This window comes from Rhamphochromis sp. 'chilingali' (genome assembly GCF_963969265.1).
Source record: "Rhamphochromis sp. 'chilingali' genome assembly, chromosome: 17".
NCBI classification, from domain to species: domain Eukaryota; kingdom Metazoa; phylum Chordata; class Actinopteri; order Cichliformes; family Cichlidae; genus Rhamphochromis; species Rhamphochromis sp. 'chilingali'.
The window spans coordinates 11447818-11471189 of NC_137944.1; the positions used below are offsets into that span (position 1 = coordinate 11447818).

At 41.0% G+C, this 23372-nt stretch overlaps 1 protein-coding gene across 3 annotated transcripts in view; it reads right to left on the bottom strand.

The window, feature by feature from the left end:
- Positions 1 to 23372, bottom strand: part of trit1 (tRNA isopentenyltransferase 1) — a 48343-nt gene that overhangs the window by 14728 nt on the left and 10243 nt on the right. For 2 of the 3 annotated variants that reach the window (XM_080862373.1, XM_080862374.1), the window contains exons 2-6: positions 9164 to 9307; positions 3418 to 3513; positions 2874 to 3031; positions 2216 to 2358; positions 1984 to 2095 (exon numbers count right to left, since the gene is read on the bottom strand). In XM_080862373.1, the coding sequence (XP_080718499.1) occupies positions 1984 to 2095; positions 2216 to 2358; positions 2874 to 3031; positions 3418 to 3513; positions 9164 to 9307 (653 nt within the window). The remainder of the gene's footprint in view (positions 1 to 1983; positions 2096 to 2215; positions 2359 to 2873; positions 3032 to 3417; positions 3514 to 9163; positions 9308 to 23372) is intronic. The other variant, XM_080862375.1, reaches the window with a different exon arrangement.

The window sequence follows — 23372 nt, forward strand, 5'->3', positions numbered from 1 at the left end:
GGCCACAGCAGCCAGCTGGGGATGGAGACATGAGGGCAAAGCAGAGAAAGACAGACAGAAAGAGAGAGAGAGAGAGAGAGGGGGGGGGGGGGGGGGGGGGGGGGTAAAGTGCATGGATGATCAGATTGCTCAGAGGGCAATAGAGGCAGAGATGGAGGGACAGGGAGGAGGACGAGGGAGGTGAGATAGGGTGATGAAATAAACGAAAGGGAGGGGAACCGGAAGGTTCCTGGGCAACGTTCCACCAGTGCATCAACTCCCTGCAGCCACACCCCATCATACACTATCAATATCGACTGCCAACAGAGACACACAGCAGTGTTCACATCTCTCTTTCTTTTTGGTCTTCACATTTCATGTCACACACAGGACATGGAAAGACAAAGTTAACAAAAATGTAATGTAGTGATGTAGATACAAAATAAAGACAACGAATGTTAAATCTCAGAATAGCATGAATCGTTTTTTACCTGCCTACTTGGAAACAATATATAAAAAATCCGAATACCATATGGAAACTGAATACAATAAATAAAATGCAGGTTATCTTGTGTATTGCAGCATATGGTGAGTAGGTAGCTGCTAGAGCTAAATCTAAAAATGTCCTGGTAGAGATAGTGGGGAATAGTTGCTGCCAAAGAAAGTGTTGCTGAACATAAAAATAAACCCTGAAGAATCTGTCTTGTCAATTAAGCAAGGTTAGTGCTTTTACCTGAGAACACTGCAAGGCAATCCCCCCCAAAAAAGAAACAAACAAAAAAAACAGAAGCACAACTCCAAAGAAAAAAATAAAGCCAAATGTCAAAAACTGCTGTCCTTAGAATCTGATGTTTTTATAACTTGGCCAACTAGTATGCTAATTTTCTATCAGCTCTGACTTATAGCCCGGAGCTAGCCTGGAGCAAGCCATGAGCTACCTAGCTAATACTAGTGTTAGCTAATGATGCACAAGCTGTACTAAACAAAATGGTGAAAACTATGAAAGGCTTAAAAAAATGACAACTCTTAATTTTCAGTTTCATAATTTAATTTCCTTTTTCCCCTCCCAAAATTAACATCTCAATTGATTTAACAGTGCTAGCTGCAAGCTAACTTTTAATTTACAGTATACTGTAAACTAGCAACCCCTTGTAGTGTTGACTCCCATGCGCTACCATTTTACCATCTTTTCCAAATATGGTAACATATTTTGTTTTCTACCTCTTAACAAGCCTCAGCTAAAGTTAGCATCAAATGAGCTTACACTGAAACCTAGCTAACCTGCGCTAATATTAACAGATCGCTCGAGAATTCTACACTCTACTCCACATTAATTTTTGTTTATCAGATGGCATTGTTTCTGACAGAGAATGTTGTTTTAACCTAATTTCAAGAAAACATATTTTTGTATAGGGCCAGTTGAGTTTAACTTATTGAAGATGGTTATTGAATTATGATGTCAATGAGAGCACATATCATTAATATAGTCATCTCAGGATTATGGACATCTGTAGCACTAGCTGTGGGAACAGAAGCCCCACCAATCTATAACTTTCTGTTTGTGAGAGGTAGCCAATCACAAAAGGGGAAAAGGGGGCAAGTGAGAAAGGAACCAATCCAAAGCTTGTATAAAAAAAGGATTATTTTGAGCTGTTAATCATAAAAATTCTTCTAGTACAATCCAAGAATACAATTATAGAGTTATCTTCAGCATGGAATTAAAATTCTTGGAGGCACTAAAATAATTAGCAGAAAATACTAGACTCCCCTGGTAGCGTCAGACATAAATAGGCTTATCCCTTATTATTAATAATTACTGGACATTCTAGAATAATATTAGTCCCACAAGAACAGAAGTCTAAACACTGTGGGCTTTATCTAGAACAGCATATTTCTTTGACAGGAGAAAAAAACAAACAAATAACCTAAAAAACCATCAGGATGAACAGGATCTGGTTGGTTGCGTTCATTCAGGTGAGCGGACACCTCACCTTATTTCCTTACCTGTTGTCCTGGATTTTCTGTCGATTGTATCGGATGTGGAAGTCTCTAAGCTCCTGTATCACTCCTGCAGACAACATATCTTCTACACGAGCATCCAGCCGCTTGTCTAGAGCTGAAGGACAGAAAGAAGTAGATATGACAAATGTAGCATGGAAATAAAGACACTTTCCACATTTCAAAGCTTGTTTTATTCCCCCACACAAAGAGCACATCTACAAGTCTCCCTCCTTACCCTCCATGTCAGCATGCAGCCAGAAGATGCAGGGGTCTTTGTACCTTAGCGGCCCCCCAAGACCATCACCGCCTTCCTGCCCCCTCTGCTCCTCCAGCAAGCGGCTATGTGGAATCCCCGTCTCTTTGTGGATTTGCAGACTCCTGTGTAAGTTTTAAGTTCAAATCAAACACTTGAAATCCACATGTACTATGAAGTTTTATTGAACTCCTTGTTTATAAGGCCTGGGAGGGTAAACTGAAATTACATAACAATCCGGTCAAATGAAGAATACAATTTAAAAGTGGTGAGAATGTTCATTATTGCTGCACCAGGGGCATATCCTTCAGAAAAATGAAGACATAAAACAAGAAAAAATACAAATAATTATGAAGAACAAACAATCTCTCAATCCTTTTCTCACCAGGATACTTTCAAAGTGAGCTTCAAAAACCAACACACCAAAACTCTCGACCTGTTGAGATTTAAATCGAAACCAAACTTGTGGCTGTGTGCTCAGGTTAAGAGGAAAAGATCATCCTTACCAGCTCATATTAAAGAACTGGGTAACTTAACCTGAGGCCAGAGTGCATGCTACACATCATGGAGCACAACACATGCCCCAACACAACATCCACATCACTAAAACTGACAGATTACCCTTCACCAGCTGTATCACCTGGCTATCTTGCGCTTGTCATTTGGGTGCAACATGGCAGCCATATCGGGGTCCACCTCGGCCAGTCGTTTATGCAACTCAGCTCCTCCCAGTTTCTCGAGCTCGAGCTTCCTGTTCGGAGACCCATCCCCTCCGTCCCCCGGCTCCTCGTTCTCCTGCTGCGAGACAAGTTGTATTTGCAAAACCTGCCCTCGAACACTGCCATTAAGCTCCTGCTTCCAAATCTTTAACACATTACAAGGTCCGTTTAGAGCGGTGCCTAGAGTCAGAAGTAATGTGCAATGAAAACAGAGATTAAGATGAGAAAAAGCACCCGTGGCAGTTTTATTAACAGTAAATGACTATGCAGCATGAAGAAATGAAACTAAAGTGAAATATTACATTATCTTCAAGCTGCGAAAGCTTAAGCACTCTGGCTTAATGTTGTTATCAAAAGTAAAATGGGTAAAGATAATAAGACATTTATACATTTAAGAGATTAACAGTACAAAAGACAGAAAGGACAGAGAGCGGTGTATTCAAGTTGAGCATCTATGACACTTACGCCAGTGTCCAACAGGACTTTCCACAGCAGAGACTCAATGTAATAGTTTGTTCCTCCAACAATGATTGGCAGTTTGTTCCTCTTGTGCATGTCATCTATGTTGGAATGTGTCAAGGAAGAAGTTTATCCCAGCGTATTTTGCATGGCTTAACAATTCCAGGACATTGTTGTGCATTCATGTACAATCTAAAGTAATTAAAAATATCATTATTGTTTAATTGAGGTAGAAAGAGTGAATACATCATATTCCTAATGAAAACTTTATGAACCAGTATTTCAGGAATTCTGGGTTTTCCCTTTATGCTACTGTTGAAGTTAACAGCATCAGTAGTATTTCAAAACACTCAAATATTATTGGACTTAATGGATGGATACATGAAATTTGTTTGTATTTTTATTTGTGCTGCCAAATATTAACGCGTTATCACAGATTACGCCATCATCACGATTAACGTGATTTTAAAAAATAATAATAATAACACAATTAACGCATCTGGAGTGCAGAATGGCTCAAAATCCCTGAAATGTTTCCGTCAACGCATTTCGGGCAGTTTGTCCAAGTAGAGTTACCTTCGAACATGCGCAAATGAGCAGTTGATCTGGTAGTGACGGGCAGCTGAACCAGTCAGCTCAATAGTAGACGTAATTACATATTAAAAGATTTCCAAAGGGAAGAAATTGAAAAAATAAGAACTGATTATATCACCTTCCCTATCCCTTCTAAAGGGAAAGAAGTCCAATTTAAAATTTTGAATAAAATTTACCCGAAAAATAGACTCCTTGGTGATAGATTCAAAATAGAAACTGGTAATTGTGTATTTTGTGAAACAGAAGAGGAGGATTTGGACAATCTATTCTTTTTGTGCAATTTCATACAAATATTTTGGTTGGATTTTCATACCTGGCTTTATTCCAGTGGGATTCAAATTACCCCATTTACCTTAAATATGATAATGTTTGGAGTGTTTTTGAAAGAAAAGAAAGCTAATTATGGTGTTAATGTGTTATTAATCTTGTGCAAGCAATTTATAAATAAATGTCGTTTTTTTAAGACCAAACCAACGCTAGCGTACTGGAAAAACGACTTAAACCTGTTGGTTAAATCTTTGACTTTAGTTAAAAAGAAAAAGGCTGCTTTTTTTGTTTTCTTTGTGGAAGATTTTGATTTAGTGAGTTAATATTCTGTTAAATTAAGTGACCCCATCTTTATATTTTCTTTTCACTATGTATGAAAGTTGCTAATATGTAAGGAATGTTTATTCTCTAAATGTGTAATATATGGTGCATTTTGTCTGTATGTTAATTTTACTAATAAAAAAAAAAAAAAAAAAAGTCAGCTCAATAGACTATGTGCACGTTAGCATATGCTACTTCCGGTGCGGAAACTCCTGTGGGGAGCTTTGTTTCCGGTGTCCTATTCGCGCCTGGTTTACGGTCCAAAACAAGTTTAGCAAATGAATGAATCAAGCGGCGATTTACATTTCTATAGATGTCTTGGGCATTTACCCAATATATCTGTAAATGATGTTCATCGAGTTGTCCATATTTTTTCCCCCGCACCTCCGAGCAAAAGAGAAAAGGGATTCAAATGTTATATTTCTCAGTATCTGTAAACAGCTGTCCCTCGTTTATTGTGGGTGTTATGTTCTAAAAATAACCAGCGATAGGTGAAATCAAGTAGCCAATTTTATTTTTTGACGGTGCAAAACGTTTCGTGGACATCGTGGACATACAGCACTGCACTTCAGAGTCACACTGCTAGTGATCGATGCAGCGATTCTGTACTGTACAGGAGAGACGTCACGGAGGAGATTGTCTGCAGCGATCAGGACACAATGTGACATAAAAAAAAATAAGCATGCAAACTTGCACTAAAAAAAAAAACGCGAAACAGCGAGGTGAAAGGTGAACCGCATTATAGCGAGGGACCACTGTAATTTTGAAGGTAAGTCACAACATACCCTTCGTAAATACTAATGTATAGAAACCCTTACCAGCAATGATTCATTTTTTGTGTGGCTTTTTTTCACGGTTTGTTAACATGTTGTGTAGGTGTGTACTTGACTAGCTGATATCGACTTAACGGGAAACATCTGGTTTGACTATTCTTCACCTGTAGTTTGAATGCTGAACATTTGCCTGTTTAAATCATAAGACCAGTCACTATACAGAGATGTGCTTCTGAATGTGGACGATGTGTCTTCTGCTGCAGTAATGCAGTTCTGCTTGTGTTGAGTGACGTAATCAACTGATCGATCTAAACTCTTTAAACGTCAAAATTGATCATTAGATTTTTTTCATGACACAACAGCAGTGAGTGTTCCCACCTTCTGCTCTTTGTAACTTAACGCAATCTTTCTGTTTTCGAGTTTTGGACATGATTTTGGAGTAAATCTTCGCAGTAGCGATTGACTGCAAAGTAAAGCTACCGGAAATGCACAACCCCACATCCGGTCTCAAACCAGGAAATTAGCATTTTCTCGTGCACAGGGTCTGGTAGATGATAAACGCACACTGGCCCCCTCGATGGGAAATTTGAGTATTAACAGACTAACAAGACGGAACAGTCGACCGACATAAAGTATTATGCACATTGTGCAAGAAGGAATTTTCTTTTTACCGAACACTTCCAGCTTAAAATATCACATTAACGCGAAGCACACGTTAGTCGGGGATGCTGCTAGCACTTTGGCTAACGTGTCACCCAGCTTGCGACAAACCACTCACGGAGCTTCGGGGGCTCATTAGTCTACCTCGGACATATTGACTGACACAGTTACCAAGTGGATTGCACCAAACTGCAGACCTGTTAATGTAGTTGAGAACACGAGCTTTACATAGATTTGGTTCCTTGTTTCAAGGACATGAAGTGCCTCTCCAAGAGTGACGGAGAGAGAGGATAAATGTCTACAGAGTTTTTTGTTAACATGTTTATTGAAAATCTTGAACATTCATGTTAAGTGCGTATATTTTCCCTTTTTTCTCCAGTCTGTTTGCTCATGCAAAATGATTAATGTAGAATAAAAATGAATGATATTTAATCGTGATTAATCAAAATTAATCCACAGTAACCCTGTGATGAATTTGATTAAACATTTTAATTGTTTGAGAGCACTAATATATATTATATATTAGTGAATACTTAAACTTTCTAAAAAGTTGTATTTCAGAGGAGAGAACCTGTGCTAAAAGACTGAAGAAAACTATTGAAATTCTCTTTGAATTTAAGCATACATCCTCTGTGTTGTTTCTGCATTTACTTCATTATATTGCATAAATGTCAGTTACAAGCTTAAATATAAAGTTGAAAAAATGTAATTGCAGTCAGGCTATTGATCAAATAATTGCGATTAATTACAGAAAATTGTGCGATAGTAGTTAATTTTTTTTAATCTATTGACAGCACTGATTTTTATGGTTAATATTGACAACAAATCTGAATAAAAACCTGACTTGTATCTATGTTGCTATTTTGACTCTGAACATTTGTAGCCATTATTCAGAGGAGGTTTATGTGAGAATCAAACAATCTGGTGTCTTAGCTCAACACAAAATACTCTTAAATCAGCCAGCTCCTGAGTACAAAGGTCGTGCCCAATTTGACGTCCAATTGCCCCCATGAAGGAACAGTGCAGGTAATAGTCCAGTAAATTCAGAGAAAGCAACTGGGCTCAGGTTTCCTGTCTCCTGCACGCTCCAGGCCTGGACGATTCTCCTGACATCTGGAGTGTGAAATCTGGCTATGTCAGCTTTAAACTTCTTGTACTGTGTCATTTGAATAAATGTCCTCAGCCTAAAGATGTGGAGCTTTCCAATAAGGAAAAAAAAAAAAGCAAAAAATATGGTTATGTCTCGGAAAGAATTTAAAATCTGTGTTGCAGAACTTTGATTCTGGTCTTTCTTACCCCAGTAGGCCTCTCATGTCATGACCCATTACACCTCCTGACCCCCGGCTTAAGACTATTTATGGTCTGCCGAATGTATTTCAGACTGTTGTGGAGAAAATATAAGCAATAGAAATGCTTCCACCTGGGCAACCTGAAACTTTTGAAAGACCAAAAAGTAGACAGCTTTGAAACAAATGTCAGAGGTGTAAACTTAATATTAGCAATTTAGTTCAGCTTAATCAGAATTATAGTGTCTCCTTTAATTTCCACCACTTGGGCAACAAAAGGCTGGAGGAATACTTTGGAACGTAAGAGGTTAATTGGCAACAGGTCCGTAACATGATTGGGTGTAAAATGACTGTTTTAGAGAGGCAGAAGTAACAAGATTATTTACAAATTGTGGAATAATTTCAGAATAATAATCCTCAATGTAAAATTGTGACATTGTATATCTCATTTACCTTGCACAAAATCATCAAAACATTATGAGAATCTGGAGAAGTCTCTGTGAGCAAGGGTCAAGGCCAAACTAACTAAATAAATAAATACATTGGATGCCTGTGATCTGCAGGCCTTCAGGTGATGCTGCGTAAAAAAAAATCGGCATGAATCTGTCCTGGAAATCACTGCATAGGCTCAGTGACTCACTGTCACTGTGAACACAGCTCACTGTGCTATCCACAACTGCAGGTTAAAGCTCCATCGTGCAAAGAAGAAACCGCATGTGAACATGATCCTGCACCATCATCATCTTCTTTGGGGCAAAGCTTGTTTAAAATGGACTGAGGCGAAGAGGATCATTGCATTCTGTTTTTATTTAAATTCGTCCCACCTCTTTTGTAATTGTAATTGTAAAATAGAAAAGCATAACAGGTCCCCTTTCAAAAAAACCTGCAGGTCACACAGACAGAGCCTGTGTGCCACACCTTATTCCTTCTCCCTCTTTTTCTGTCGCATCTTCTCTCATCTTGCACCTTGCCTTCTCTCCCCTCCTCCCTCCCTCTGGTCGCCTACTTTCTCCACTCTGGGATGATTAAATAAATACCCGACCAAACAAGATAAAGGCCCATCAGCCATCGTCACTCATCACTTGCAGAGGAGTGAGGGTGACTGCCGGCAAACAGCGAGGAAAATTAAGGGAGGAGAAAACAGAAAGAGGGATGGAAAACTGAGCAAACAGAGCCACAGAGGAGGAGGTCCAGAAGGAGAGAGTTTATGTGAACGGCATGTAGAGAGAAGGCTTGATGGCTGATGAAGAGTCATTACACCCATTAGGCGTCTTAACCATCTTGCACACTCCTTCCTCTTTTTCCTGATTTTCAGTTAAAATCCTCCAGCTCTACTAATCTGTATTCATCTCTTCCCGTTTCTCCCTCTTTCCCACCAGCAGGCTCGCGGTGCACTGAGCCTATTCTTGGAGCTACCGCATCCCCTCGCTGCGCTGGTGAGGGTGAGAGAGAGAAAAGCGAGTGTCTGTGTGTGTGCGTGCACCCCATCCTGATCTATTAATACCCTCTCTCTAGTTATCGCCTCCTCTCTCCACATCTGTGTGACGGCCAGTGTCTGCAGGAGGGTGTGACTGCCCAGACCGTGTGTAGATTTACCACAGAGACTCCTCTATAAATACAGTCTCTAGAGATCTCTCGCTTTTCATCTTCACTGCAACATCTGCAGCAAGACACAATGACAAAACAAGGATGCGTGCACACTTACAAAAATCAATTACTAAGAGTGAAATCAGTTCTTTCTCTGCAGTTACTACCGGTACTTGATAATTGGGGTGGGGCATTGTTGTAACATGCGGTAAGAGGTGTTATGGAAAACACTGCTCCCATGCTTTCACATGGCTCCAAAAAGGATATCAGTGCCACCGCTTTGTTCCTGAAGTCTACCACCGTGTAGGTGCTCACTAATGGGTCCACAAAGCCGATCATGTGATGTGTGCATTGGTTGCGCTCCTCAGCTGTCACCTTATTAGTGACAATGTCCAGGCCCTGGTACACCTGAAGGCACACAAAGAAAGGAATCAACAGGCAGGAAAAACTACCACATAAAATAAAAATATAAATAATTAGCCATTACAAAAACCATTACAGGAGCTATTACAGGATAATTCAAAAGGGGAAGTTAAAATTCCTGGAAGATAATTAGTTCTGCAACATAATTAGCATGATTGAGGTTTCTTGTTTAGCGTCATGTGCACATTGCTCATGCACATACAACCACCGGTCTTGAGGGAAAAATGTGTGTTCCCTGACCAGTTGGCTGGTGGTTGCTGGAGGTTCTTAGGTGAAATAGGTTGTACCAAAAACCTCCTTGCGATAGCTTTAGTTACTATCAGACTGCTGCGATCACCTGCAGTTTGCATGGAAGACACCAACATCTCCACAAACACTGACTACTAACCTACCCTCAGTAAAGCTTGAAAAAGTGCAACACAAACTGGAAACTGAGAATGCAGCCAAAGTCATTCAAAAGGAACAACCTTGTACTCTGAAGGGAACAGTCTCCGTTTGCAGACAAGTAATCCCCCATGGAAACTACGATCAAATAGGGTAATCTGCCTGCGACCAAAACAAAGCACTGTATACCAGCAGTCCCCAACCCCCGGGCCATGGACCGGTACCAGTCAATGAGTCATTTGGTACTGGGCCACGAGAGTTGAGGCTCGGGTGTGAAATGTAGGGTTTACGGGGTTTTATCTGTTTATATCATTATTTTTTATTGTTTTTATCGTTAACTCTGTTTCTCTGGGTCTTTTCGTGCGTTATGGTAAATGGTAAATGGCCTGTATTTATATAGCGCTTTACTAGTGCCTAAGGACCCCAAAGCGCTTTACACATCCAGTCATCCACCCATTCACACACACATTCACACACTGGTGATGGCAAGCTACATTGTAGCCACAGCCACCCTGGGGCGCACTGACAGAGGCGAGGCTGCCGGACACTGGCGCCACCGGGCCCTCTGACCACCACCAGTAGGCAACGGGTGAAGTGTCTTGCCCAAGGACACAACGACCGAGACTGTCCAAGCCAGGGCTCGAACTGGCAACCTTCCGATTACAAGGCGAACTCCCAACTCTTGAGCCACGATTGCCCCTATGAATAAAGCTTCTTTTTTTGGGTACCGGTACTGGTTTTATTTTGTTGTATTTATCAGTGACACCCTAAAGGCCGGTCTGTGAAAATATTGTTGGACATAAACTGGTCCGTGGTGCAAAAAAAGGTTGGGGACCGCTGCTGTAAACCACTTTGCTACCAAGTTTGCTTTCATTGTTGGAGACAACGACTCTATAAAAAGACAAACTTTTCTACATTCATTAGATAGAAAACATACTTTTGTTCTTCATGAAGGTACCCATTTCAGATACTTGCTGTCTAGCTAAGTTACAGCTAGCCAGCTGACAGCATCCTTGTTGAGCAATAAATGTAACTCTGATTTTATATCTGACCTAGTGCAAAAAAGACATTTGAGGGTAGCTTGGTGTGAAAGACTATTTTTGAATATGGTCGAATAGTTTCACGTAATTACAGAGTAGTATTATGTTTAAAAACCCTAGGTAATAACTCCTAATGCTAAGAAATTGCTTGATAACCAATGCAGCAACTAGCTGGCTAACTTTAGCCTGCTTGCCCGCTAACATAATTAGCAAAATAGTACATGACGCATAAGTGTTTGGTGGGGGGGGGTCTTCTCCTAATTTGGAGTTTGTGTTATGGTCTGCATTGGGTACCAGTTGGTAATTAGTGGACTCCATTTCAAAGCTAACATTTGCTAGCATTGGTCACAGCTGACTTAAGGAGCAGGAGAAAGGCAATGAGGCAAAGCACTGAAAAGCACCACATCACCACAGCCAAAGTCTCTCCCACAGAAATTAGTCCACAGGGTGTCAGAAGTCACAGTGAGAGTCTGGAAAGGTTTCTCTTTTTTTTAAAGTTACTTTACAATCTAGTCAGACATTTACAATAAAAGGGTGTGTTATGTAAAAGTTACATAGAGCATGCTGAAAACAGTATTTCAGGCTATATTATGTGCTGTAAGACCGCATGTTTATTGAATGTTCTCAATCTGAGAAATTATAAAACCCAGGGCAACACAGCAAAAATAGCTTCTATAAAACAAATAGGGTCGGGGATTGAAATCTGGGCTAGTATGAGACTGTGCGTGTGTCTTTCAATGTCAGAAGCTGGTCACAGAGCTATTAAGGGAAAGGAAGGATGAGTGCTGTCCGTCTTCCATGTCAAATTGCTCTGGCCATCCCTGCAAATTATGACACGCATCTCCCGTCAGCTTTACATCACCCAGCGATGGAGCTCCCTCTTGGAATGTGACAGCTGGGTGTCACACAGTTGTCCGTCATGATTTTCACACTCGAACAGAGTTGAGAGTTTTAGAAAGGGATATCTTGGGATACAGAGCACATTTCTTGCTAGGCTTCTCTTGTTAGAAGCTGTGTTCAGCCTTTTAAACTTCAAAGTCGTTTTCTCCAGCATTAAAATGTCTGAGATGATCACACACATCAAAAGCTGATGCGCTCCCTTTCGGTGTTCATGTGCACTCCATCTGCAGTTACTTTTTACATGAACTGAGATGTTTTTAATTTGCACTGAATATGTTCACCTTCACATGTGTTTGTACAAACCAATTATTTCCCCCCATTTGCAATTACAGTTCAGTTACAGAAGTCATTTGATGACATAATATCTAATATTTTCTGGATCACAGAATAAGGAAACAAAGAAACTTGAATTCATCCATTGCACAAGTGGGAGGGAAATTGGAGTGTATCATTAAGCTCGGTAATAATCAGACACAAAAAAGAGACAAAAGATCAAGAGATCATTACAACCGGATCAAGTCATAAAATGCCCTGAAAGAAAAGTAACTCATGATATTTATCGTTCAGCAGAGTTGGAGCTCCTGAATGATGCAGTTTGGTTTGCTGTTCGTTAGAGAGTTGTCAGGTCTAATAGTATTTAACATTTTAAAGTTTTCTTGGAGAATTACTTTAAGTGAAGGAAATTTGTCCTGTCCTGGCTGACTGTGCTGCAAGCCCAGACACAGTTAAAAATGTCATTTTAATGGGTTTTCAATTGAGCTAATGTCCATTTAGGTTCTCAGTCATCTAGGTCATGGTAGTCTGAGTCCTTGAAAAGAGCAACCTTCAGGTTAGAGAAGATGTTTAACCTCTTATTATCCAAGGAGTTTCTTGAGCTCCAAAACAACTGATGGAACCTGAAGTCCCAGGTACTTAACCCCTAGTGTGGTTGTCTCCTTGGAGGTCGTCCTGGGGGCCAAGGTGTTAAACGCTAACGCTGCCCAACCTCACCATCACACACCCCACCATTATCTTCATGCACCTGGAAAGGAATCTCAAGACTGCGCTATAGGTGGGTGATAGCTGGTGCTCGACAATCTCTGTTGAATGATGGTCATTCACAGTGGGCGTACATGACCTCCTTTACGCTTGAGTAGAATTACGGGGAAGGCATTCGGCATCTACCTGCAGCGAGTATTTGTTGTCAGATTGGGGCAGTGGCAAAAACATCTGACAACCGGTCTAGCTTACAAACAGCTAAAGTTAAACCGAATGTCAAAAACAATAAAGCGTCTACTGCGGCCACTGTTTTTGCTTTTCATTTTTGATATTTGATGATTTTTTTAATGCTTCTCTGGTCCCCGATGAATGCCGCTGGCACGCCCCTTCTTTATTACGACCTACTTATCACACAACCAGCATTCAACCAATGCATAGGCCATCTGCATCCAACAACATGTGGTTGGAATTTTGGACGACTACACGGTAGCACGTTTGTGGAGGGTGAAAACCCCCTTTCTGCACGCTGTCCCAACAAAAACCTGAACGCAGATGGACCACAAATTGCATTCAGGAGTGCTTGGTGGGACAAAGAGTACTCCTTGACTGCCACTGGAAGGTAAACTTGGGGTGATCAGGGCAGATATTCCCTCTAAAGCAGAGGGGAAAGAGAAGAAAAAGGAATAAAGAATGCATAGGCTGGTGTATGGATGATTGATGAACTCTTGAAAGATACATTGACTTTTCACATAAGTTTCCTATACTTCTGAGCTGTCTCATCTTTTCTTCTCTTTTCTCTTTTTCTTACTACTCCGACTCGTTCAACAGCGAATCTTTGGTTTTGTAACGTTCATCATTTTTCACGGCAGGAAAAAACTGCTCCCAAGTGAACGTAAAGAGTGACTTTATCCATTTGTCCATTCATGCTAAACAAATAACACTTGTGTGTCCATTTGGGAGGGTGCTTTAGTCTTAATAGCTGGCTGTCTGCTTTGATTAAAGGCTGCATTTTCCTATGCTGAAATACTGAATAATAGTGTGTTTCACCAAGATTTTATTTATATATATATTTTTTGAACTCAGCCTTCTGGTTTTATGTGGACAGGATTTAGGTCCACTGGTAATTTTTGACTTGAAAGGGTTTCACAAAGTTTTCCTGGCATCTTCAGGGGGATTCACTTTCTGAGCTACAATCACATACTCTGAATAGATGACAGTAGACTACACACAGATGCTGTGCAGAACGTGGCCTCAGGGCTGTATTTATATGATAAAGTGGTGATGGCGTGTGGGAGGAATGATATTAGCCACCACTGCCTCTGTCTTACGTGAAAGCTTGTTTGCCATATATGTACTGTTCATCATCAGCAGACATATACACCACTACTGGTATACCAACGTGTGGCAACGTAAAGGCAAAGCCAACTCTGAGTATCTGAACATCTCCAATGTGTGTTAGGCAACCACATCTTAAAGTCTTTGGAAATCTGCTATAGGGTCGGAATACCATTTTTCCCCAAAGCTATTCCTTCCTGATAACCACACCGATTTATTGGTGAGACAATATTATAATAATGATAATAATAATAATAATAATAATAATAATAATGGATTGGATTTATCTAGCGCTTTTCAAGGCACCCAAAGCGTTTTACAATACCACTATTCATTCACTCTCACAATCACACACTGGTGGAGGCAGCTACAGTTGTAGCCACAGCTGCCCTGGGGCAGACTGACAGAAGCGAGGCTGCCATATCGCGCCATCGGCCCCTCTGGCCAACACCAGTACGACGACCAGGACAGAGAGCCCAGGGATCGAACCGGCGACCTTCCGGTTACAGATGCGATTCCCAACCCCCCTGAGCCACGGTCGCCCCAAATACATATTAGCCGTTTTCCGATGTATCAGTGTCTGGATTTATAACAACCGATAAACCAAAATTTAAAAAGTAAAGAAGAGATGGGAGAAACACCCCCAATCCAAGTTTTGAGTGTTGGCACGCCACAGTTTGCCCACCAGAGGGAACCAAGCAAGAATCAGGCAAAGTGTAAACAAGTTAAAAAAAACAAAAAACCCTACACATTACAAATGTTCTCGAGTTCTTGTAACTGGACACACTCATTAAATAAGGTAGAAATAAAGAAGTGAAACAACTACATTCTAACTTCCTTACCTTTGCAATTTTTAGAGTTTTGGGGCTGTTTCTGTTTCCATTTAACTGCATCTGTAAGCTGTATTCATGAGCGTGTCTCAATAACTAGCTTATTGCATGATGCTGCTTCCAATCGTTCTGCATTAATTTGGGGTAAAATATTCCAAATCTACTCGTCTTATATTGTGATTTTCACCCAGTCAGATTAAGCTCAGAATGATTAAGTCAGCACAAACCAAAGATTGCTGTTTTGTAATATCTCAAAGTTGTTTTTCTTTTTAGGAAGTATTTTGTGGTGCACGCCTTGCCCACATCCTCTTGAAACCTGCCTGACATTGCTACTAAGCATCTTTTTGTATTCCTGTAGCATTCAAAGTCAGCAACAAAATACAACTGTTTATAATTTGACATACACTACACGTGTTAATCAATAGAGCTGTGCAGGCTATTGATCAAATCCTCTGTCAGAGCCTGTGTGGATTGCGTGTACCTCTCAAAATGTTCTTCATCCAAAAGAGGGGAGCAGTGCAGGGCAGAACAACCAAGGCAGATAAATTATTTACGGCTTCTCTGCACGACACCACCCTCAGCCAAGCGAGAGTTGGATGCAAGAACGGATGGAAGGATGGATGGATAGATGGATGAAGGATATGAAGAGCAAATCAAGGAGGATGAAGATTTAAAGGGGTTTCTCTTTTTTTGGAAGGACAACAGCTTTAGAGAGATGAAAGGAGATGAACGGGCAGAAGAGGAGACAGAACAGCGCTGTGTACTTGTTACAGAGAACAGGATGCTCCCTCACAAATTTGCACACATTATCTACCAGCAGCCTTCCTGCTCTGTCTCTGACAGACACTCTCACACAGATTGTACCGAGAGGAGACAGGATGATGGTTAGAAGGATGGCAGCATGAATGGTGAAAGAAAGACTGATAGATGCTCAGAGAGACAGCTGGTATTTCTCTGTGTGTATAGTAGATAGAATTATAGAGAAAGACATACAGGGATGGCTGTGTGTCTCATTTTGAGCCACCCCACCTAGCATATTAACACAACTTTGTTAGTCACATGGTGAAAAAACCAAAGACAACTTTGAAACAGCTCTGTATGGTCAATTTAGCATCCCCCCCTGCTTTAACTAACATCACAATACAATACAAAGTTTAATTTATTTTATCAACTTTTATTCTGACGATGCTGTCTGTGTTGAGCGCTCAGTGGATCTGCGTTCGACTACTCCGCCTAGGCTGCACTGTGAGCGCAGATCCACTGAGCGCAGCCCAAGCTAGCAAGACAGAAGTTAAGCTCGTTGCAACATGGCAAATTGAACCTCCCCCACCCTCATTCAGATCTGGCCTTTGGAACTATTTTGGTCTTCATGTGAAGTATGACCCTGAAGGTAAGCGCGTCATGGACAAAGGTAAAACAGTATGTTGGATGTGCCACGCAATGCTCAATTACATGGGTGGGAACTACTGCGTTAGCGCAGTTAGCTCGTTAACGTGTTGGCCGTCCAGCCCCACGCACGGGGCGATCGGCGGTAGCTCGTTAACGGAGATTTGCCGTGTTGTGGCGTTAACGTCATTTCAGATTAACGCTGACAGCACTAGTGGGAACAAAATGAATATGACTGCACATTGCCAACATCATCCTAGTGCAAAGACAAGTGGAAGCAGACAAAAACAACAAGCATGCATGCTACAAACTTTACCCGAGTCATTTAGACAGCCGTTAGCACATGATTCTCCTTATGGGGACCTGATATGTTTAATATGCTGCTGAGAATATAGCCCAGAAGAAGCGTATAGTATAGCTTTTATTTTGGAAAGAGCCATTTCTCTGTAATAAATTCTCTTTTCCAAAGATGAGTGATTTCTCGATCAGATAGATTTATTTTTTTATTACTTTGTTTCAGCAACACTAAATTTAAAAACTGTACTTTTGAGTTAAAATATATATTTATAATTTTAATAAATGACAAATTAAAAAAGCATGAACATTTTTTGTATCGAAAAAATATCGAGCTGTGACACCAAAGTATCGAACCGAACCAAACCGTGAATTTTGTGTATCGTTGCACCCCTAATATATATATATATATATATATATATATATATATATATATGAATGAATATATATGTATGTATGAAGTGAGTTTGTGCCATTCATTCATTCAAAAGCAGGTGATGATTCTAATTTCGCCTTAAAGAGGACAAAGACACCCAGAGAGCAAGAGCTGGCAGACGTGTAGAAGTGTAAACAAGAAAAAAGAGAAAAGAACTGCTTGAATGGAAGATATGAACAGAAGGAAAAACAATTTGAGGGGGATCTGCAAATGAGAGGAAATAAAATCAGAAATAAATTAAGACTTCCAGTCGAGGCGGTGGAAATGAACTACAAATTGGAGCGATGCTCAAGCTCAGAGTCATAAAGGAATCAAAGATAAAAATCAACACGCCTAATCGTGTTTACACGTCTTCTGGAGGAAACTGGAAGAAGATGTCACAATAAAATTGAGATTGGGTGACTAGCACAATCGGGCGCCTTCTTTAAGAAAGCATCTGAAATGATGTGGGGAGAAAAAAAATTCCTTTCTCAGCTGGCTTGGAGAGAGAAAAGAAGAGGCCGCTGTTAGAGAAACAAAAGGCTGACAAAAGGTAAAGGATAGATTTGAGGTGAGCAAATTGTTTGCCTGCAGCTAATGCTGGTCACATCTCACACCAGCTGAAGACCACACCAGAAAATCCTCTTTGGAGTTTTAAACTGAAGTCCAGCATCTTCATAGAAACGACCACATGCACACTTTACAGCTACTTATAAAGAGATCACTGTGATTTTTACTCCAAACCATCCCAGTGTTAGATCACCCCGCACACACTGTAAAGGGCATTTTCTGAGAAGTTGCTGATGAAATGTTTCACATATTGCACTCCTCACTTTCAGCTTTTTCCAATTTCAGATGTCATAATTCACGCTGATGCACTTCAATGGAAACCCAGCTAATGTGGGTTCAGCTGCCTACTCCTTCCTGCCTCGCTTTTAAATGGATGTGAGCATGTGGCTTGTGTGTGAGTAGGACAGGGGAGTGTGTGTGCGAGCTTGTATGTGAGACAATGAGCTCAGTGTTCGAGCTCTGCGGAGCCTGCAGCCGGACTGCCTGGCCAACCTTATGCCCTGCACGAGACAGCTGTTCCTCTGCCACATAAAGGCAAAGGGGAGGCGCACGGGCAAATGAAAGAGGGCAAAAAGAAAACAGAGAAGGGTGAGGAAAGAATAAAGAAACACACACAATCACTCGGTGAGACACAAAATAAGACACACAAAGAGCAAGAAAAGGGTGAAGGGAAATGAAACAGACCTTTCAAACTACTGTTGGACCGATGTAATGACTGTAAAGTATTGGCATTTCAATAATGTGCTCTCAGAATTTCACTCTGTAATGATAGCTGCCGGAAAAATGAAAATACAGACATTTTCCAAATTTCCCGGGAACGCACAACTCGGATCCACTGAATTTGTTTCTGTGGCAGGAATTAATCTAAATTAGATGAGTCCATTTAGGAGCAAATGATGGATAAAGCTCATCTTGGTAGTTACAAGTCTAATTTTCACTGTGCAGCATGGCCCGACTCCGCTCACTCTTTTTCTCTTTTTTTTGGAAGCACCTCACTTAAAGTTTGAGGCAAGCATAAAACAATACTAAAAAAGCTTACATGAAAACACTCCAGACTGCTGACTGGCGAGTGAGAGCAATCAAAAAGCAATGTGCCGCACTGGACATCAAACCCTGCTTCTGTAATTACTCATAAATATAAAGAATTGATCCATTTAAATACTCAGGATTGAGCCCCAGTTTGTGGAAGCTGTCATGTTGCCTGCTGTATTGAATACAGTGGCCGAGATGAACATCACTGTTCCACCAATCATGTTTTATGTAGAGAGTGGCCACATACAAAGTATGTCACAAAGGCATGACATACTATGTATGACACACTATGTACCACCATAGTACAAATTTGTATCTGCAGCTTCACATTCTGGATATGAAAGATAATAGCTATGTTTTATCATCTTTCACCAAAGAAGTGAAAACCTGAGAGAGCACAACCAGCATCTGGATAAAACGTCATCCTCTTCCTCCTCATCTCAAACCTCATCTCCTGAAATGAAGTTAAGGCTCTAACAAATGGGCATGAACATCAAGATAATGTTGCACTTACATATTGTCAGCACATTAAACATGTGACCCTCCCGTCTCCTAACAACAGACAAGCGCTGAATAAACAACAAGAGCAGAGGATCATAAGCTAACATTATGCCAGTTAATGTTAGGCTTGACCTGTGGCATTCCATCAGGAGAAGCTAAATACAGACATAAGTTAATGTACCAAAGTAAATCGGTCTCTCTCCTTTCCTTCTTGTGGCCACAATCTGATTTGTTGCTGAAAGCTACGCTTACTTTTTGCTTATAGGATGCTGTAGCTGTCTCTGTTATAAAGGCATGTCCATCTCCCACTAACAATGACTGGAGCTGCGCAAGTTGAGAGGCCCGCGGCTTTTATCTGGTGAATGCGAGCCACAGATACAGAAACTGTATACTCCACAAAGCAAAAGCATATGAATCGCACCTTAAATTACTATCTGATGATGTGCCAATCACAGCTGTTCCATACAACGCGCTGCTTAAAATTTCCCGGATGTAGTCTCAATGTAAAAAAATCCTTTAAAAGCCAGACATACCAGAGATAACAGACCATAAAATTCAAAAGCCTGACGCAGTAGAGGGCAAAGAGCTCGTCACTCAAATCATCATCATCCCCTGTATGGATGTGCTTTGGATTTATGGTAAATGCTGTTAATTGACAGCGCCATATGTGTGTGTCACAACTAAACTACCAAACTGCCTGAAAGACACCAATAATGCAATTTGTATGTTTTCATATCCAATCCTAGTTGTGAGATGACACAAGCAGTTTTTAACCATTGCACTGTTTCTGCAACAATTTGCTGCCCGGTTCCAAATTTTCTGAACTATGTTGCTACCACTGAATTCAAAGCAAGCACATATTTTTCAAACAGCAGTCAAACTTCTCAGTTTAAACTTTTAATCTGTTATTTTCATCCCGTTTTCAATTAAACAGAAGTTTTAAGTAATAGAAGATGTATTTTATTCTGCACCTGGCTCCAAAACAAAGTAAAGTCCAGTCAAAAAAAAACATGTCCAAGAACGGCTGAAAGAATATGACCAACATGCCCCACCCCACAACCCACAGGGTACTACCATGAGTCCAGATCTCTTCTAGGCACATTAAGGGGACCTGCACTACTGTGCAAGGTAGGCGTGGATTTTAATGTTGTGGCTGATTGGTGTAATCTCATAATCCTTAGGCTATAATTAAAGTTCGCAAAAGTCTAAATGACATTTAAGTGATGCACGTTCATGCTCATAGTCCCAGTGAGAGGCTTATAAATGTTACATTTTACAAAAAAAGAAAATGATAACTCGTCACATCAATACCATATGTTGCTTAAAAAAAAACAAAAAAACTATTGGACACTAGGGCTGGGCCATATTATACCGTTCACGGTAATACCGGTATAATGTTAGGCAACGATAGGAAAATGAAATATCGCGATAGAATGGGAGTAAAACGCGCATGCGCAGTGCCTTTGTTTTCATACGCACATGGCCGATTGTTGGTTTGTAAAAATGGTGCAACTTCCGTGATGTGGAACTGGTTTGGTGTTTGTCTGTCAGATACACAACAAAGCACATTTTTTTGCAGAACATGCAAGCGGCCGTTGTTATTGTCGTGTTTGTCGGACTAAGATGCTCTTAAATCTGGGAGTAATCTGGGTCCCAAACTCCGTATATTTGACTTCAGGTCAAACAACACTGCAGCATCACTGAGAGTTGAAAACTGTCTAAATTCTTTGATCTTTAATAAAACGATCAGCATTGCTGCTTTACCAGGTGTAACTATAAAGTTTAACTTCCAGGCATCCATGAAAACAAAAGTTATTACATTTAACGGAGTTAGAAGTTAGCAGGAAGCTAGCGGAAGTTAGCTCGCTAGTTTCGCTAGTTACCTAAGCATGATATAGCATGTTCTGACTGAGAGATTTCTGAAAAAATTCAAACGTACAGCTCTGCTATCACTTCCAACATAAATGAAGACAGGAAACTAAACAGCAGTGACGTTTGTAGGGTTACTGAAGTTGGGCTAGCTGGTATATAATGATGTGCTACGTGATCGCTAGCGACACAGCTATGTTAGCATAACATAAACAGTGAAGCTGGAGGACGAACACTAACACTTTTCCACTTATAAAAGTTAACGTGAAGGTTCCTCATGGTTAGAGACAAATGCAATCGCATGGCAGGATGCTGTAAACGGACCAAACTTCAGTCAGGAGAACAACTGAGATAATCCATCCACAATACGAGGTTAGTCATTAATATACTGCAACAACATGGGAATAGCTCAGCTGCCAGAGAATTCAACATTAATGAATCAATGGTACAGAAGTGGAGGAAGCAAGAAGAATGAGTTTAATAAAGTTTGATTTATCTGACTGCTTTGTTTCGCTTAATGTGCCTTATAATCCCGTGTACCTTATGGTCCGAAAAATGCGTACTGCACACTGCAGTTTAATGTTGCAAAGCACCTCTTTTTAACTTCAGTGGATATTATACATGGTTATGCTCAGGATATGTCAGCCCATTTCTACTGGAAATGCCTTTGGGTTAAACTTTCAGCAAGGAATTTGCATTTGCACTGTTACATTTTTATAAAGCTTTACTGTACATAAAAACCAGCTTCTTGTTTAAGTGAAAATAAATGGAAGGTTGTCTTTTTGCGCTAGTAATGTTGTGGAGTTGTATTTTGTCTCGCATCAATTATATCGTCAGTTATATCGTTATCGCAAATTTTCAAATATATATCGTGATAAATATTTTTGGCCATATCGCCCTGCTCTATTGGACACCGTCTGATCAACACATGTTATTTAGTAACACACGAGTGTTTTTGCAAATCAAACGCAGATCTAATCTGTGTTTGTGCTGCAGTTTGTATTTCATGAGCTCCGATTTCAGCGAGCCCACGATGATGATTTAAATCACACTGCAGCGCTCAAACAGCAAAGCGACAGCGTGCTAAACATTTAATACTAAAATACCGAAAGCTTTGATCAAAAACCAACAGCGTGGTCAGAGGGAAGCTGTCGATAATGGCACGGTTCAGCCTCCCCGAGGCCGCGGCACATGCTCCGGCACATAGACTGTAAGCTCTGTCTCCAGGAATCCTTTCCTCGGTTACGCTCACAAATGAATACTGCCCATTCTCTTTCTACCCCTTCTTTCCTTCCTTCCCCTCAAGGCACCATCCTTCAACAATTTATCCCTCCATCTTCCTCTCCTCTGTCTCTCTGTGGGGAATGGCCCAGTAATGCCAGACTAATAAATCATTCATGGCGTAGCCCCACCGCCCCCTCTCTTCCTCTTCCTCCTCTTCTTCCATCCTGCTATCCTCCTCTCCCATGCTGCCTGACTGTGCCTGACCGCATCACCACACCCGCAGACTGCAATTCACTTACACACACACAGAGACACACAAAATAGGAGTTTGTCAGTTTTGTGTTGTTTTTCTAGAGCTCTGCTACACTGGCTTAGATTACTTCTAAAGGTACATAATAAACTGGATGTGGGAGGAAGCATTGCCTAAGTTCCAATGCACACCGATCTGTCAAAGCCCAGACAGGTCACAGGCTCGGCAGACACACAGAGAGAGACACGCACAATGAGAGCGAAGGAGGGGGAGGAAGGGATGACTGCTTGAGAATTAGAGGGATATAAGAGTGTAGGATGTGTCTGATGTGTAGACAAGCACCATGCCTCTGTGCGTAGCATGCATGTGTAGCGTGTGTGTGAGTGTAACAAGCTCTGGCCGGTAATAAGCATAGCCTGTGAACGAGCAAGCTGCCTCACAGGAGTGAAATCACAGCGACACAACCATCACGTTCTAAATTTACAACTTAAAAAGGCAAATAAGCCCTTTGGTGTTTTTCACTACAAAAGACCCCCCCCCCCCCTCCTCCTCCACTTTCATAGGAGTATAAGAGCCACGATGACACAAGGCAGCTTTCCCGCTGCTCGGGCCCATTTTTCGCATTCGGCAGCAGATGAGTAAGCCTGACAAATCATCCACCCATTCGCCGCTCATGCAGTCCTTAAGAGAAACACAGCGGCACCTTCTTTCAGACGCGAATAAAGCGAAGGGTCACAAGATATACGGCGCGCATGTGCATGACCTGTTGTAAATCGACCCCATCCCCACCCCTGCGAGGCACGCCTTTCACACAGTCCAGCGCTGTGCTTTTACGCTGTTCCTGGAGATGAATATGTTGTTAGTAAATCCATTCAACGTGCGACTGTGAGTAAGCGAGAAAAATCTGTTCACACAAACAAAAGACAATCTGATCTAATCTGAGCGGATGCAACCGCTGCTGACTGATCTTCATATTTACCCGTGTGCAGGGCTTGGCATTTAACTATTGCGTCATCTGTTCCATTTTGCTAGTGTGTGACGA